At 30.2% G+C, this 15,867-nt stretch overlaps 1 protein-coding gene across 1 annotated transcript; it reads right to left on the bottom strand.

Annotated features, from left to right (window-relative positions):
• Window positions 1-9,166: 9,166 nt before the first annotated feature.
• LOC145556776 (uncharacterized) lies at window positions 9,167-10,098 on the bottom strand. Its single transcript, XM_081618423.1, has one exon. It carries the CDS (start codon window positions 9,897-9,899, stop codon window positions 9,282-9,284), a length of 618 nt encoding a protein of 205 aa, XP_081474549.1. The 5' UTR covers window positions 9,900-10,098; the 3' UTR covers window positions 9,167-9,281.
• Between the last annotated feature and the right edge of the window lie 5,769 nt (window positions 10,099-15,867).

Raw genomic sequence — 15,867 nt, 5'->3', positions numbered from 1 at the left:
TCTTTAAGATTACTGTATTTGTTAAGATATATGATCCTTTCTGCATTTCATGATTGATTAATGGCCTCTTTCAAACACAATTCACAAATGGTAAATTTTAGTAATGATCATGGACCAACCAAGAGTTAAAAAAAAATATGTAACTCGAGGGTTGCATATAAGAAGCTAAAAATTGACTTTAAATAAACATTTACTACACCAAATTACTCGTGAATTGTCGATAAATTCTCAACTTAATACTAGAAAAGAAAGTATATTAAATGATTATACAGCAAGGGTAAAACCGGAGTTATTTTTTAGATAAATATATAATTGATTTTGTTTTTTCTATATATATTATTAAATAAATAAATAAATAAAAACTTGATGCTAAAATTATTTTAGTTTTTTGAATAGTGGATAAAAAATTCACTAATAATAGTACTCCGTACTTTGTAATTGCTTTGATGGACTTTAATTTGTAATAATAATTCTCACTTGTTTCCAAAAAATCACTAATAATAAATCATATGGCATATAGCCATATACTTTGGTCAAATATATAAATTGTATATTTAGTATGTTAATGTGAGTCCTTCAATTAAAAGTCGAGAAAACTAATTAATTATTTTACATGGCAACATATATTAGTTATACTCTATGCATTGAATTGGTCTTAAGTACTCCTAAAGTACCATAAGTCAAAAAAATATACTCCGTATAATTTAAATAAACACATAAATAGTGCAAAAGTCAAAGTATTCTTATTATTTTTTACATCTTCTAGTGAATAATGCCTACTTGAGAGTTGAGTAGCATTTGAATATTTGATTAAAGTATGAGAGTAGATATAAAAGAATCAATGGTTAGACACTTTGACCCAGCAAAGATCCATTGTGGCCCAACCCAATCATACAAATAGTGATTGGGCCTTGCATTGGTTTTGACGTAAATGATCCGGCACAGCATGCTTTTCTAAGAAAATAATTGAACTTAAGTGCAATATGAATAATTGAATGTTTGATGTCACAAAAATATATATATATATATATATATATATATATATATATATATATATATATATATATATATATATATATATATATATATAATTAAAAAAAAAAGAATAATTGAATGTATGAATATCATAAAATTCCAATTTAAAAATAACGTAAGAAGTACCATACTAACATAGTAACATGTACCTAAAATAGTTGTTAAAATAGGGAAGTGCTACTATGAGTCTATGAGCAATATTTATAGACCTTGGCGAGTGAAAAAATGACCGAAAGATATGCCTAAGATTAACATGGCTTTCATAAAAAATCTTAAAGGTGAGTGCATTTAGATTAGCAAGGCAAAATTGAGCGAAAAGTATGGCCAAATTATAGGCTAATGCCTTAATTAAAGGTGACACCCCTTTGAACTAATTGAAATCTACTCCTTGTACTACTCTCTTGAATTTTGATCCTATTTACACTAAATTACTATCAAATTCTCCTTATAAAATCTAGATCTCCCACCTATCAAGTGTTCTATTATTTGTTAGGTACCGACCATTATTGCTAGTGGGATGGACTAGCTTCTTATGGCTCATTTAATAATTGTCAAATTATACTCTTTTACCTTTTGGAATTAAAAAGCTTTGATATCCAATTCGTTAAAACGGATTATTTAATCTGAATTATTTGACATTACACTTGAATTCTACATTTATGTTTGCAAATAATTGACTTGATTCTAACTGGACTCGATAGTTGATTTGAATCAAACCGATTCAAAAAATGAATATTTATGTTTTTATAATACTACGGAGTAGTTGTTTTGTGATGTTGTTTCATTAATGAGGTTTTCTAAATTGTCCGCAAATCCGCATTAATTAAAGCTTGAGTTTCTAACTCGCATGATGAGGTTTAAAATTCAAGATGGGGTTTAAAATTCAAGATGTACAAATATATCAACACTTTTGTGTGAATAAAGTTTGACTATTTACTCATATTTGAAAATATCAACATTATTTCTGAAAATAATGGCTTGACTCCTATCCTTTCAAAAGAACTCTTATAAATAAAGAATATGACTCATGGATGTGGTGCGTCAAACAACATTGAGTATGGTATTTTCAACCAAATACCACTTTAAACCAAGAAAAGAATAGAAAAAAAAAGGGGGGGAATGAAGGAATAGAAAGAGTAAGACTTTTCGCATATTTCTTATTTAGACAAATAGGCTTACAATTTTTGTTTTTTTTGGCATCCAATTTCTTATATGGTACTCCATAATTTACAAAGTTAACTTGTATTGACTATCATGATCAAAGTTGACCTATTAAATACAAGTACTTCGTAATTAAATTAATACACAATAATTAATACTAAGTGTTTTTCTTTACCTTAAATAAAAATTCGCTTTCATTATTGGCCGTACCCCTCAATCGATATATTATAATACACACACGGAGTATATAATTGCCCTTGCAATCATACATAGATCCGCCTCATCTTTATGGCGATTAAAACAGATAAGACTAGTGTGATAGTACAACTTTTATTTTCAAAGAACATTATCCTCATGTAATGTATTTTCAACTAGTTAGGAGAGGTTTCAATTCGTTATGTTTCAACCTTTTTGTGACTTGTATTTTTCCATTCAAAGCCTTTATTGGAAAGTGAATAATAATACTTGAATAATTCCATCAACTTTTAGTCACTATGCAACTCGAAAAGACAATTTAAGTCATCTAATTTAGGGAAATTAGTATTACTCTTGATGATGAATTAATTTTGTCGTATATCTATTACATATCATCTAGTACCACCAACCACTTCACCCAATTGTTTTTGGTGCATTAGTTTTCAAGTAAGTAGTGTTTTGTTCCTTAAAGAAAAGGTATGGATGTAGTGTATAGTAGTCTTTTAGCCCCTTCCCTTCATCAAACTACCTTAGTTTTATACCATCTATGTTTCTCAGTACATTCATCATCTCACTTCGCATGCAAACTAACCTAGTTAATTGAAGCGTGTCAACATTGTATTGCCTATAATCGAGAGATTGTGTACAACGCATACACGAAGTTACAAAGTGAATTATCCTCACATGTAAAAATTCTACCAAAGGAAATGATGCTGTAATACATATCAAACACCGTAAATAGATTAAAATACTTTATATATTACATGTATAGATAAATAGAGGAGTAATAACAACGTACTCAAGCAATTTCTAGTTTTTTTTTTTTTTTTGTTTGTTTTTATAAAATCAAATCTAGTATTTTGAGACCCTAGACTATGAATGATTTTGTGGTATACAGAGATTAGGATTACATTCCCATCATAGCCCCCTTTAATTGTTATCCAATATATTGTCCCTAAATCATGAAATTCTACCCATTCTTTATTCTGCCCATTCTATGAAGTTTTATACGCTTATCATTTTTCCTTTATTAGTAAACTTTACATGATAATTTATTTATTTATTTATTTTGAATAGCAACTTTACATGATAATTTAATTATGAACCTTTGACACAAAATCTATGTCTCTTATAATATTTTATCTATCTTAGAACAAACAAAACCTCTTCACATCTACTCTAAAGCAAATGATCTTAAAAGGTACCCTTTGTACATTACATAAAAATACCTATATATAGTAAAAGGCTAGAAATTCAAACAAACCGAGGTAGTAATAATGCAATTTGGTGCGTAATAGAAACATGAAATAAAACTTAAATAAATTTCAAAAAAAAAAAGGGAATGAATAATTTGAAGACCACGTACAATCGAAAATTGAAAAGCTTACAATTGCTACAGTGATCCGCATGAGTTTTGGATCTTGTAAATTATATCGAGAATATAAGTAAATTGCATTTTCACATCTATGAACGCTAACAAATTTGAACAAATTAAAAGTTAAAACCTTAAAAGTACAATAATAATTCAAGTACAAATTCTTGTATATAATTACGCCAATAATGCGTACGCACACATTCTTACAATATAATATAACGATCAATCTACTATATTTGTATATCTTGTTTTTGCCTAGTATTGATATTCCTAGACTAGTATATAAGGGTGAACAAAAATTTTCACCAACCAAAATCTTGAACCCAATAATGAAAAAAGAAAACAAAAAGAATCAATAAATCTGCTTACAGTATCCCGTCGCGTATTTACATGACAGCCTGAACAAAATAATGTCGATAACTCAAAAAAGTCTCCTAGCTTGAAACGGCGTTGTGCTAGTTATTAAGCCGGTTCGTCCCTTTGCTAGGCGCAGAAGGCACCGGTGGACCTCTAGGAAGCATATTGAAGAAGACTGATCCGGGTCCTTGTGTCGTTGGTGCTTGCCTTCCGGTAGACTGAAACGTGTTTTGTTTCGGGTTTTCACGGTGTTTTCTCGGCAAGTGTCTAGCAGAAGCCGTGCTTGAAACGATCAAGAAAGTTAATACAACCATTATGAACCATTTGGCAATAAGCTTATTAATCTTGCACCTTGTCATTATATTGTTATCCTCGAGATCGAAGGACCGCCTTTTCGGGTTTTCGAGTATGGTGTTGGAGAAGAGAGCTTGAGAGATTTGGTGTGGAGAAGAAGTTTAGAGATGAATAAGAGGTATAAGGGTGGTTTTATATGAAGGAAGGTGGAGATGGGTTTGGTGTGGGGTTTATGAATTTGACAAAGTCAAACAGGTGATAAAGTCATAACAAGGCTTAAAAAAAGGATGTATATATATTAAAAGGGTGGAAAATTTAGAAAAAAAATAACAAAACATAGAGGTCACGCGCTTCACACGCGCCATAGTTTGACTAGTATGTAGTGAAGGTGACTTGCGCAACAAGGGTATATATGATATTATTGTTTGTTCAAATATATGGGATTTGGTAGCTAGAATTTAGTTAGATGAAGTTCCTCCAATTAGGCACATGATTTTGTGTTCCCATTTCTTTAACATACTAGCCACAACCGGCCTTTGTTGGGCACTATTATAATTTAGAGCTGTGGATTCGAGTAATCAGGTCGGGTTTGGGTTGGGTAAGAGTGGGTCAGGTCAGTTTAGATTAATACTGTAATCTATGCGGGTCGGGTTCGGGTTGGGTCATGCTTGAGTCGGGTCATGTCACGTTAACTTTTGACAGCTCTAATTATATATTGTCACAAATTAAGGGAATGAATTTTATTCCATAATACTAGCTAGCAAGTAATTAAATATACTGCTAATCTATTACTACTATTTGATATACTTTTGACCCTATTGTTTATTTGCTCAACTATAATGATAATAATACTACCAAATTCTCTACTTATCTTGATGAATAAGGAGTTATTTTTTGGTATGTACACAATTTCACACTATAATGTTATGCAAGTATTCCATTATTAAATACCAAGCCAAGCTTGGTTTAGTAGAAAGGAGAACACCTTCCAACCATGAGGTTGGGGGTTCAATCCCCACTAGTGACAATTTGGAGGAATAGGATTCCCTTATCTTCCCCCCACTCTTCCAAATTATCTAGCCCGCTAATCCGGGATAGTAGGACCTGTGAGACGTTCCGGCCCAGTAGAATTTTATATGACGATTATATAATATTTAAAATTAAAATTGGCCGCATAAAAAACTTTATTAGCTAGATGGGCCTTGTAATCACCAAATAAAGATTTTCAATGGATCAAGTCACCCTAAAAAAAGTAGAAAGAGAAAAAGGGATGTACATGTTGTAACACACTCCCTTTCTCTCATAATATTTGCTAGAACTTTCTGTCAATGTTATGGTATCGCATCCAATTTTTTATGAGTATATGCATTTCTTAAATGTTTCTTATCGCTTATGCATTTCTTAGATGTTTCTTATTGCTGCTGTGAAGATACAGGATGGCGGATATGTTTCTCCGTTTTTTTATAGTTGCAATAATTTGACTTTTACAGTATATATAAATAAAAATACAGTCACGTGAGATCTTATTAAATTTGTCTCAATTTATACAATTTTAATATCAAATATTTGTAATTTTTACATATTGGTAATTAAGAATATTAACGATTTGAAATATGCATCGACAAAAAGTGTTGCAACTATGAAAAAAACAGAGGAAACACAAAAGTGTGGGTCCTAAAATAATTAATGAAAGTAGAATGTGATTGAAGATTTGAACTAGAATGATAAGAAGGGTAGTAGTCGATTAGATTAGATCCTTTTGTTTAAGTGTGATAAGAAAGTAGCATTGTTTTTGCCGGTGGGTTGGACCTCTAACTTAATTATAACATAGGTCAATTATATTTTAATTAATTATCAAAAGGTGATTATCATTCTTATATCATCTTTGACTGCGGCTTATTTAATTAAGGACTAATGAGATGCATCATGTATGATGTATATATGTCGTACACTCGTACCAAACAATTATCACATCTCCTCGCATGTATTTGTGACAGTTTATGAGACTACATACAATTTCCATGCATTTTAAAACCAATATCGGGTATCATCAATTTTATAAAGATGAAATTTATTTGTAACCCAATATATAATTACCCTTCAATTTATTATACTAATTTAAAGTCTTCTTCAGGGTTACTTGAGTTACTCGTTTGGGATTACTTGAGTTTTTCAGTCAAGGGTTACTTGGGTAACTCGGTTAGGGGTTACTTGAGGGGTTCGGACAGGAGTTATTTGAGGATTCACTCATTTAAGGATTACTTAGTCAAGGATTACTCGAGTTTCTCGGTCAGACCGCATTCAAAAAATTGTGACTCGAGTAACCCCGACAAGTCGAGTAACCCCTAACCGAAAAACTCAAGTAACCCCGAGAAACTCAAGTAATCCCTGAAAACTCAAGTAATAACCCCTAACCGAGAAACTCAAGTATCTCCTGTCGCACGGTACAACAGACCGCATATAAAAACTGTATGGAGTAATTAATATTAAATTACACCGTTTTATGCGTACTTCTATCATTAACGCTAAATTATCTATACTATACATTAAAAGGCGCTCCTTTTAAAGAAACGGCGCCACGTGACACTCTTTAAAGTATGCGTGTCTATGGCACAATGTTTTAATTTTCGCATAATATTATAATATTCCTTTCATTTTTTAAGTAAATTAGAGGTAATATAATTCATTTGTTTTTCACAAGATTAAAATATAAATTCATATGATATATATAAAAAAAAATGACATCCAAGACAATGCCTGAACCACTACGACACTGCACACACTAACTACACAAATAGTCCAACATAATTGTTAAATTAAAGCAAGAAGTACATAAGTTAGCAACCCGAGACATTGCTCGGGATACACACTAGTATACCAATTAGATTGCGTTGTTGCATTAACTTGCACATTCATGCATTGTTTTTGTCATAGAGCGCGTGCGATACACGGAGAAGTGGCCAAAGATGGAGCGAGTAGTAAAGGAATGTTGAGGAAGTCAAGGGAGACATCATGCACGTTGAGTGAAGGCCTTGACTTTTTTAGTAGGACATAAACAGCAAAGCCAGCTGTATAAGGCTTGCGGCCCACGTACGCGTTGCTTGGGTGTGGGCCGTCGTCTTGGAATTTGGAGGCTTACTTTCAAGATTTTCCGAGCCAACACTTGTCTACCACGTAAGCTTTTACCTTCTGGCCGGCAACATTCTTTGAACATACAAACACCATCCTATAAATATTCACTCCGTCTCATTTTACTTGTCTTATTTAATCGTTTTATTATTGGAGAGCTTTTCGAGTCAAATGAAGAAGTTCAATGAATTTAATGGGCTTGTTTTAAGATTATTGAGTGATCATGAGTTTTGATATATGCATGCAATCATAGCACCTAAACTGCTAAACATAGTCACTATAGACTATAGTCTATAGATAATACTACCTGCGTTATATATTATTTGCAACTATTTGATACAAAATAAAGAGGAAAAATGTCTAATCATTGCAAATAATATGTAACGGAGGTAGTACATACAAAGTTTTAAACTTACTTTATTAACATAAGGTGCAGTGTGTTATTGAAATGATAGTTAGAGTAATACCAAAGTAGTATTATATTGTTTGTTTCATTTAAAAAACAAAAGGATCTATACAATTTTAACAATGGTAAAAACAGTATCAATGTTTGAAGCCCAAAGTTATTATGAAGCAATCGTAGCAGTCAAGCCCAAATATGTTTATTTAAAAAAAAAAAAAAAAAAAAAAAAAAAAAAAAAAAAAAAGAGCTTAGTTAGGCTATAATGCTATATCCAAATACAAGAAAATCTCCCCTTTCAAGTAGTTGGTATAAAACTATACATGTTTTATGTTTTAACTTTAAAGTGCAACAAACACCCCAAATCAAAGAATTACTCCAACTCAACTCCTCCTTTCTTCTCCAAGCAAAGTAAAGAGTGAGCATTCAACACAAACTATACAATTAGATACATTTAGTTATACTTCCTATGTACATTCTTCTGGATTTTACCCGTATTGGCCAATTGTGCTATACTACGGAATATATACATCGTGCACCACTACAAATTATACACTGTGTAGTATTCCGTAGTACACTACTTATTATGGTACTGAGTATCATTTTTTTTTTTTTTTAAATGTTTGTACATTAATTTAATTTATTAAGCTTACATAAATTAAAATCCACTCATCATCACCAATTGTTACAATAATTTCTTAAAATAAATGAATTAAAAAAAAATTAATTGGCAAGCTTAAAAGAAAGAGATATTTTATATTTTCCATGATTTCTAGGGAAAAAATACACAAATATTTTTGCAAGTAGATCGATGGTCAAATCCGATGATGAGATCAGAGTAATTACAATCTAATTAATTTGGCTAATAAACTCGATCTATCTCGCCAACTCCTTCCATACATTTAACAAAAAAAAACTAAAAATTAAGGGTTCGTTTGGCATTGTTGCGGTTTTCAGTTTTTTGGTTTTTGTATTTTAAAAGTGTATGATATATGTCAATAATGAATAAAAAATTAGTCAAACTTATTAAAATCATGGTAATTTTGAAAACTGACAACAGAAAAGTGAAAACATCTTTTTCTTGTTTCCTGTTTTTGGTTTTTTGTTTAAAAAAAAAAAACTGAAAACTGAAAACAAAAAACAATGCCAAACAAGCCCTAAAGTATATAATTATAATATTACATCAAAGCTTCATATATATAATATAATTAGCTAGAATTCTTAATTAACCATGCATACATGCATGAATTATTGATACATACTAGCTTATTTTAGTCTCTCTATTCATGCAATGCAACCACAAAATTAAACTAAATAAATCAAAACAACCTCATCTTATGCACCTCTCCCTAACATCTCTTGAATTTTCTTGAAAGAATCCCATTTTTGTAGGAGCATTTGTCTACGAAACCTTTGGATAAACAAATCCGCAACATGATCTATCTCATCTTCCAACTTAAAATCTTGCCCTTCATTCTCTTTCGAGTTTTTCACCATATCGATGATCGACCCTCCATGTTCTTCCTCTTCATCAAACAAAGAATGAGTAAGATCCGGATACTTATTATCGTCGTAGTATTGATCACGACCATAATATTCTAACAACAACTCCCTCTTTTCTGATGGCGCGAGCTCATCATTAGGCACCTCGTAGTTAATGAGATCACTAGATTCATTAGCTAAATTTGCATTGTAGAGGATGATTGCCGTGTTTTGATCTTCTATACTTATTTCTTCCTCGGCCATTATCTTGTCACGCTTTCGATCTATCAAAGCTTGGATCTTGGTAGTAAGTGTACCAAGTGATATTTTCTTGCCCTTCATTAGTGAGAAAACTAAAAGACGAATTTTCATAGCATTTGCTTTGCCCTTCACCCCCGTTACCTTACCCTTCACAATTGAACTCAAAGTCGAAATTATATTCTTCACAAAAAGGGAAGCTTTGTTCTTCATCTTTTATTTTTGTTTCTCTCTAGATCGATATGATGTTACAACAATCAATATATTCAAGGTATGTGGTAACTAGGGTTAATTTGTTTGTACGTGTTTGTGGCCTGATAGGTTTAATTTGTATTGTACGTGTTTTGGATCGACTTTGGATTGAAATTATGGAAATGTGATATGCAAATGAACTTAGTTTATATAGATGCATGAAAAGAGAAAAAAAAGTAGGCATAAATTGGATTAAGTTAGTGCTTACTATGTGGTGTACTAATGTACGTACCTTTATTTTGTTAACTTTTATTAGCTGGTTCATGCATGCATTATACAATTGTGCATAGTTTCACCGGCCATGTGATTTTTAAGATATTAAATGTTAAAGAAGGTAGTAATCAAGTGGCAAAAGTTGAAACAGAAAAAAGAAAAATTAAAATTTCAATTCAGCTGATCTTAGCTTCCTTCCAAAAGCTGATACAGCACTAATAAATATTCGAAAACAGAAGAATCCTTAGCTACTAAGAAATTTCAAAGTTCATTGTTGAAGGGCTCAATGCATGCTTTATTTTGCACATGTCATTTCTATTCACATATTTTGAGTATAATAATTTAGCTTTTTCGACAAAGAGTTAGTTCAGTTGAGTTTGAGTCATTTCGGTTTTGATTAGTTCGAGTGATGTGTCATTCAATTCGATTTGGATTTGATAATAACTAAGAATAGAGTTGAGTCATATACATTTTAGATGTACTGCCATCAGCGTAGTACCAAAAAAAAAAAAAAAAAAAAAAAAAATTTACAGGTTTGTCAATTTTTAGGTCAATTTTTTTTTTTTGAAGAATTTTGTTTAGGTCATAATTGTGCAAGTCATCTAATTTTGGCCTTTCGAGTATTGATCGGGTATGAGTCAAATCAATTTTGTGAGTTCTACGCTTCTACATACTAATATTGGTATACTAATTTAAGTGTATATTATATACAGTTCTAACTTTTCTTATAGATTAATAAATACATAATAAGCATGAGAGCCAAAAAATGTAGGGTTTATTATAAACTTAGTATTTCATTACATATGAAACTTTATTATTGTACGTCTATAATCTATATGAAGACAATTATTAATAGAAGTACTATGTACTACGTATGCAACAAAGAATATGGTACGAGCAACTTTTTTATGGTATGGCCACAAATGCACATAACATAGCAATTAAGGTTAGAACTAACTTTACAAACTTAAACAAAATTTGGGGAAAGCAAAACTTTTTATGTGTAAAGATTAAAGTCGAGATTTTTCTGGCAAATGGCCTTGCATGAGATGATGCTTCTTGGAAGCAATAAGCAAAAGAGAAGTGGTTTTTGTTTATTTAATTAGTGAAGATTTCTTTATTTTATTTATAAATTTAGTTAAAAAGAATATTAATGCATGTATATGGCTAGCTAGTTGGCTAAGCTACTATGTATAGAAATTTAGGAAATGCCCTTAATAATTAATTAATAGTTGAGATAAAGGTATATACATTATAAACAATATTGCTAATGGAAGATGCAACTAATAAGCCAACAACTTTTGTAAATTGTGTAATTAGTTAGAATAGTTACATATAACGCAATTACAATTACAATGAACTATGAGAGGCACAACATTACGAAATCAAATAGCCCAAATCATATGACCTTGTTAGCTTAGAGATACATATTAGAGTACTAATTAAGTACGATTGATCTCTATCTTATCATATTATATTACAATCTAATTTAAACATGTTGTTAATAAAGCTATAAATTATGTATTTACATACTTCGTATATCTTATCTTTCTATACCCTAAGGTGATGTTATGTACTATGTAGATATATATAGTAGTACTCACTATGCTCCATCGTTCCTATAAGTCAGTCAAAGTTACTATAACAATTAACTTAATCAAAGGATAAAAGGATCATAGAATCGTTCTTCCAATTTTCACTTACCTACTTCTAGCTGTTTCTCTCAACATCGAAAATTTGAAAAATTTCTTAACTTTATAGTGTTAGACAAGGGTATATTAAGGAAATTATAAGCGTATTACGGAGTATTTAATTAATTACTAGAATTTCATGAAAATGGTTAAGGAGTAATCACTTAAGTGCTTATGGTACCTAGAATTAACTTAAGTAAGATTTTTAATAATAAATATTGAGTAATCTTAAGGTGATTTAATTAAAAAAGTTTATTAATATGCACAAAGTGACGCATATATACAGCCCAACAATTAAAAGTATATTTTCGGGGTGAAAAAGTTCTTCACCAAACACTACATTTATAGGTTAATTTAGACTTTTAATTGTTGTCAAAACCTTTCTTTTAGTAATAGTTAGTCAATGATCAATAGTCAAATGTGGATCTTTTGTCCCAACTTGTGCCACGTAACCAAAAGAGATCTTATCTTACAAAATTGAAATTCATTCAAACTTAACATGTACCAAACCCCTTTTCCTCCTTTCTATATGAAGCTTGCATAAATTTCGGTAATCCTTTGATGTCCTCTTGATGTGTTATGAAACTTATGATGCAAATGTGAAATATGGGATAAATGTGAGAGAGTCCGTAAGTAAACTTAAGTATTGCATGATCGGAAGTGACCATTTAATTGAAAGTTTAAAACTCGGCAATAATATTTTAAAAAATATTTGTCACTTACAAGTTCCAACCATGCAATACTTAAATGTAAAAAAATATAAAGGGTACAAGTTACAACTCAAATGTAGAATTTTAAAAAATATTACGAGTAGCCAATTATATCACTTAAAAAATTATTAAGCGTACAAGTGACTTTCTTTAATTGGCTTTTTAGGGTTTTCATTCATGCATACACACAAAACATTCATCTAACTTAACAACTTTTATATGAATGCAAATCATGCACAATAATAATAACACATTATAACTCTAAAATTATTATGCTGGCCTAGCCTGGCCTGAATTAATTCAACAAACAAATTTGAACTTAAATAATCAAATATACTTGCAAAACAATGTTTTCTAACAATAAATGGTTTATAAGTTTATAATACTATACAATTTATTTGCTCCAGCAAATTTATTAAGCAACTTATACAAAAGCCATCATTATACAAAAATAACTACACATTATTATAACTTTTAAATTATTACGTACTCCTCGATACAACGTAACAACAAATTTAAACAACCACCAAAAAAAAAGTGCAAGATCAACAAATATATTGGAAATTTGTAACTGTATAAATAAATAAATAAAAAAAAAACCATATGCTTTGCTAAATATAAAGAAAAGTATATATTTTAAACAAAATTATTAACTTAGTGACCAATACCAGGACTTGGTATATCTTCATGCTTCCTGTAAAAATCATAATAATCATAATCTTGACCATCTTGCAATAGTCTCCTAGGTAATTTTCCCATGATAATTTTCAGATGATCGTCGCTTGGTAATCCGGTGGCCGGAACACCTTCGTCTCCTACGTCGCTTAGTATCACGTACGCTCCCACCGGAACATACGTTGATGATATCAACAGCAAATAGCACATTAGTGCTATAGTCACTAGGGGACTTGTAACTCTAACCATATTTATTGTAATGAAGAAAATGAAGGACTTAATTTTGTAGGTTTATATTATTTAGGTAATTTGGTAAAGTAAATGATTTAATAATTTAAGAGAATTGGTGTATATATAGAGAGGTATTAAAGCATAATTGTAATGGAGAAGTTTAAATGGGGGTGTGAAGGAGATGGTAATAATAATTACAAGGGCCACCATGAGGAAAAAGTTGCAGCTGGGGAACAATGTGTGTCCAAACAATATGATTTACTTTGAAATATGTAAATATATATTTTTATTTTAATACAAAGGTAGAAGAAACATAAAGCAAAATGATTCAGACAAATCTTCTAGTTTTCTCTTGGTTTGATTATTTCTAGTTTTTTTATTTCTCGTGGATAAGGTTTTTTTTTTTTTTTTTTTTTCCAATCCAATTTTGTAAGATCATATATAATAGTTACTGAGTAGTTTCGAATGGATTTTATTTGAAATTATTAAACTTACTGTGAAATAAGTAAGTTTGAGTAGACACATATATAAACTAAATAATTAAGACAACAATGTTGCTAACAAAATTGAAATAATGGCAATACACTAGCTAAAATATGGACTATAATTAGTTACCAACTTAAAGTTACATTGATTATTATTGTAGTTGACCTATATTAATACTCACAGCCTCAATATCACTTTATGGTGATCATCAACTTAATTCTTTTAGACAACTTAATGGTGATTTTGAACAAACTCTTTTGATCAAATCCAATGATTCCAATCCATATATATTGACTCTTTTTATCTCTTGATAATATGTCTTAGTTTGTATTCGACATTAATTTGTTTCAAGCTAAGTATATATATACCTACATAAATCGACGAGCAAGTTAAGTCTTAAGTATCACCGTTCTCTCCCCGAGACTATAATATGTATGCTGATGAAAGCAATATGCCAACCCTATGAAAATAAGAAGGGGCTGGTAAAGAAGTGACAAGAGTCAATAAGATCATCCAATTAAGGCGACATAAAAATTAATTTGCTTTAATTTCCCTGTTTAGTCCCATGCATACCTTCACTTGCTTTTTCCCTCCACTTTTGAATTCATTGCCCGTTTTTCTCTAGTGGGCTTTATTGGGCCCCCAAAAAGGGTTATACTGTTTCAGATATGAATATCCCAAAATATATTATTCTTAATTAATAAAAATAAGCTTTTTTTTAGTGCATGGAGGGGTCGTTATTATTACTCCTTAGTTTTGTTACTTTTGTAGGCCATTTGTTTAAAGAAGTAAGGTTTGTTTGTATTCTTTTCTTTCTTTTTTTTTTTCCTCTCTTCTTAAAAGCATAATAATTAATTTTTTAATGACAAGATTTTATGTGTTCGATCTTATATTAACTTAACCCCACTTTTATTTGTGTCACTAATCCAATTGTTTTGCTAGTCAAATCTAATATGCCACCCAAAACATCATGTTAAAGTTTTACATCTAATTAAATAATAAATATGCAAAGTTGGTGGGAAATCTTGCATTGTTGTAAAAGTCTCTGTGTATATATGATCCATCTTCTTTGTAGTTAGGTTATTAAAAAAAAAAAAAAAAAAAAAGAAAGAAAGAAAAAAAAAGGCTATATAATAACTTTTTTTTTTAATACTAAATTGAAAGTGAAAATCTATGATTTTATTAGTAGACCACTTTTATTCAATCTTTTATTTCCCTTCAAAAAAAAAAAAAAAAAAAAAATTCCTTTAAGGTAAAATAATCTAAAAAAAATGATTAGTACCCCGTATTCCATTTAATCTTGTTATAGTGTGGACTAAGGTATGTAATACAATATGTGTGAGAAGAAGATAAATTCAACCAAATTAAATATTATGGAGTATATATGTACATTCTTAAGGATATCATTTTAAATAATAAGTCAAATTTTATGTATGGAAAATATGACAAAATTGCCTCCTTTTTTTTTCAAACTTAAACTCTATTGCTTGACTTAATTACCTCAATCCAATGATGATCATGAACCAGGGGTGAGGCTTTGAAGGGGCCTTTTCTAACTTTATGAAATTGATGATCAATGATACGTTTTAAAATCGTGCAAATAGAAGAAAGAAAAACATCATTTTTGTAAATCTATACAAAAGTAAAATAAAAATTATAAAATAGAGGGAGTAATATATGAAAATATTGAATCCTATAAAATATTTCAGCTTTATACACTACATTGGCATTTTCTAGCAAAATTTATTGAATTGGAGGGTCAATAATTTTCACCATATAAAATAAAAAAGCTATTTTTATGGGTCCAATCTCCCATGAATCATTCTATACGTGAAATGGTATGATCTACTTATTCTATTAGGCCCAGATTATGAATAAGAATCAGTGGAACCCAAATTATAAAAAAGAAAAGTTCAGTGGAGA

The sequence above is a fragment of the Chenopodium album genome, chromosome 8 (genome assembly GCF_948465745.1).
Source record: "Chenopodium album chromosome 8, dcCheAlbu1.1, whole genome shotgun sequence".
Taxonomy (NCBI): Eukaryota; Viridiplantae; Streptophyta; class Magnoliopsida; order Caryophyllales; family Amaranthaceae; genus Chenopodium; species Chenopodium album.
The sequence above is the reverse complement of the archived record's forward strand: the minus strand, read 5'-3'. Positions and strand labels throughout refer to the sequence as shown.